The sequence below is a fragment of the Charadrius vociferus genome, unplaced genomic scaffold (genome assembly GCF_000708025.1).
Source record: "Charadrius vociferus isolate BGI_N301 unplaced genomic scaffold, ASM70802v2 scaffold783, whole genome shotgun sequence".
Lineage (NCBI taxonomy): Eukaryota > Metazoa > Chordata > Aves > Charadriiformes > Charadriidae > Charadrius > Charadrius vociferus.
Window position 1 is genome coordinate 535862 of NW_009647834.1, and position 1013 is coordinate 536874.

Sequence of the window (1013 nt, forward strand, 5' to 3'; positions counted from 1 at the left end):
CCCAGGGACGGCCTCACCAGGGGGGAGCTCACAGGACTGGGGACACACAGGGGGCAGTCAGCCACCCCGATGGCCCCCATCGTCTCCCCCCCCAGCTGGACGCGGAGAGCGAGGTGAACAATGAGATGGCCAACAGGATGTCCCTCTTCTACGCCGAGGCCACCCCCATGCTCAAAACACTCAGCAATGCCACCACCAAATTTGTCTCGGAGGTGAGCGAGGCCAGGGGGGACCCTCGGGGTGGGGGGACCCCCCCTCCAGCCCCAGCACCATGCTGGGGTCAGGAGGGGCAATGGCAGCCGGGACCTGTTGGGTTTCAGAACAAAACCCTCCCCATTGAGGACACGACCGACTGCCTGAGCACCATGGCCTGCGTCTGCAGGGTGATGCTGGAGACCCCGTGAGTACCCCGCGTGGGGAGGGGGGGACATCTCAGTGCCAGGGTCCCTGTGCCACCCGCCCGGGCTCAGCTGGCCCCTCTCCCGGCGCAGGGAGTACCGGAGCCGCTTCACCAACACCGAGACCCTCCTCTTCTGCATGAGGGTGATGGTCGGCGTCATTATCCTCTACGACCACGTCCACCCCGTGGGGGCCTTCGCAAAGACCTCCAAGATCGATGTGAGTGGCCGTGGGGTGCGCCGGTGGGGGGTCATAGCCATCCCACTCATCCCGGTGCAGCAGTGATGCCCAGGGGTCCCTCTCCCTGGATGTCCCCTGTGGGGACATCTCTATCTAAGCTGGTCCAGAGGGGAAATCATCCCCCCCGAGCAGCGAGGAGGAGGATGGGGAGGAAGGGGAGCAGCCCCCGCAGTGCACCCCGGCTCTCACAGCCTCTCTCATTCCCCCCACCAGATGAAAGGCTGCATCAAAGTCTTGAAAGACCAACCCTCAACCAGCACCGAGGGGCTCCTGAATGCTCTGAGGTGAGCTGGGGGGGGCGGGGGACACGGGGGAGGGATGTGGGACCCCCCACTGGCGCCGTGGGATGGCAGCAGAGCGGGGCGGGGGGCCGC

The 1013-nt window shown here is 66.1% G+C and overlaps 1 protein-coding gene across 1 annotated transcript in view; it reads left to right on the forward strand.

Annotated features, from left to right (window-relative positions):
- LOC104284458 (protein FAM49B-like) overlaps positions 1–1013 on the forward strand; it is a 7522-nt gene that overhangs the window by 1590 nt on the left and 4919 nt on the right. The window contains exons 3-6 of the mRNA XM_009882794.1: positions 96–212; positions 321–400; positions 492–618; positions 853–923. Coding sequence (XP_009881096.1) covers positions 96–212; positions 321–400; positions 492–618; positions 853–923 — 395 coding nt within the window. The remainder of the gene's footprint in view (positions 1–95; positions 213–320; positions 401–491; positions 619–852; positions 924–1013) is intronic.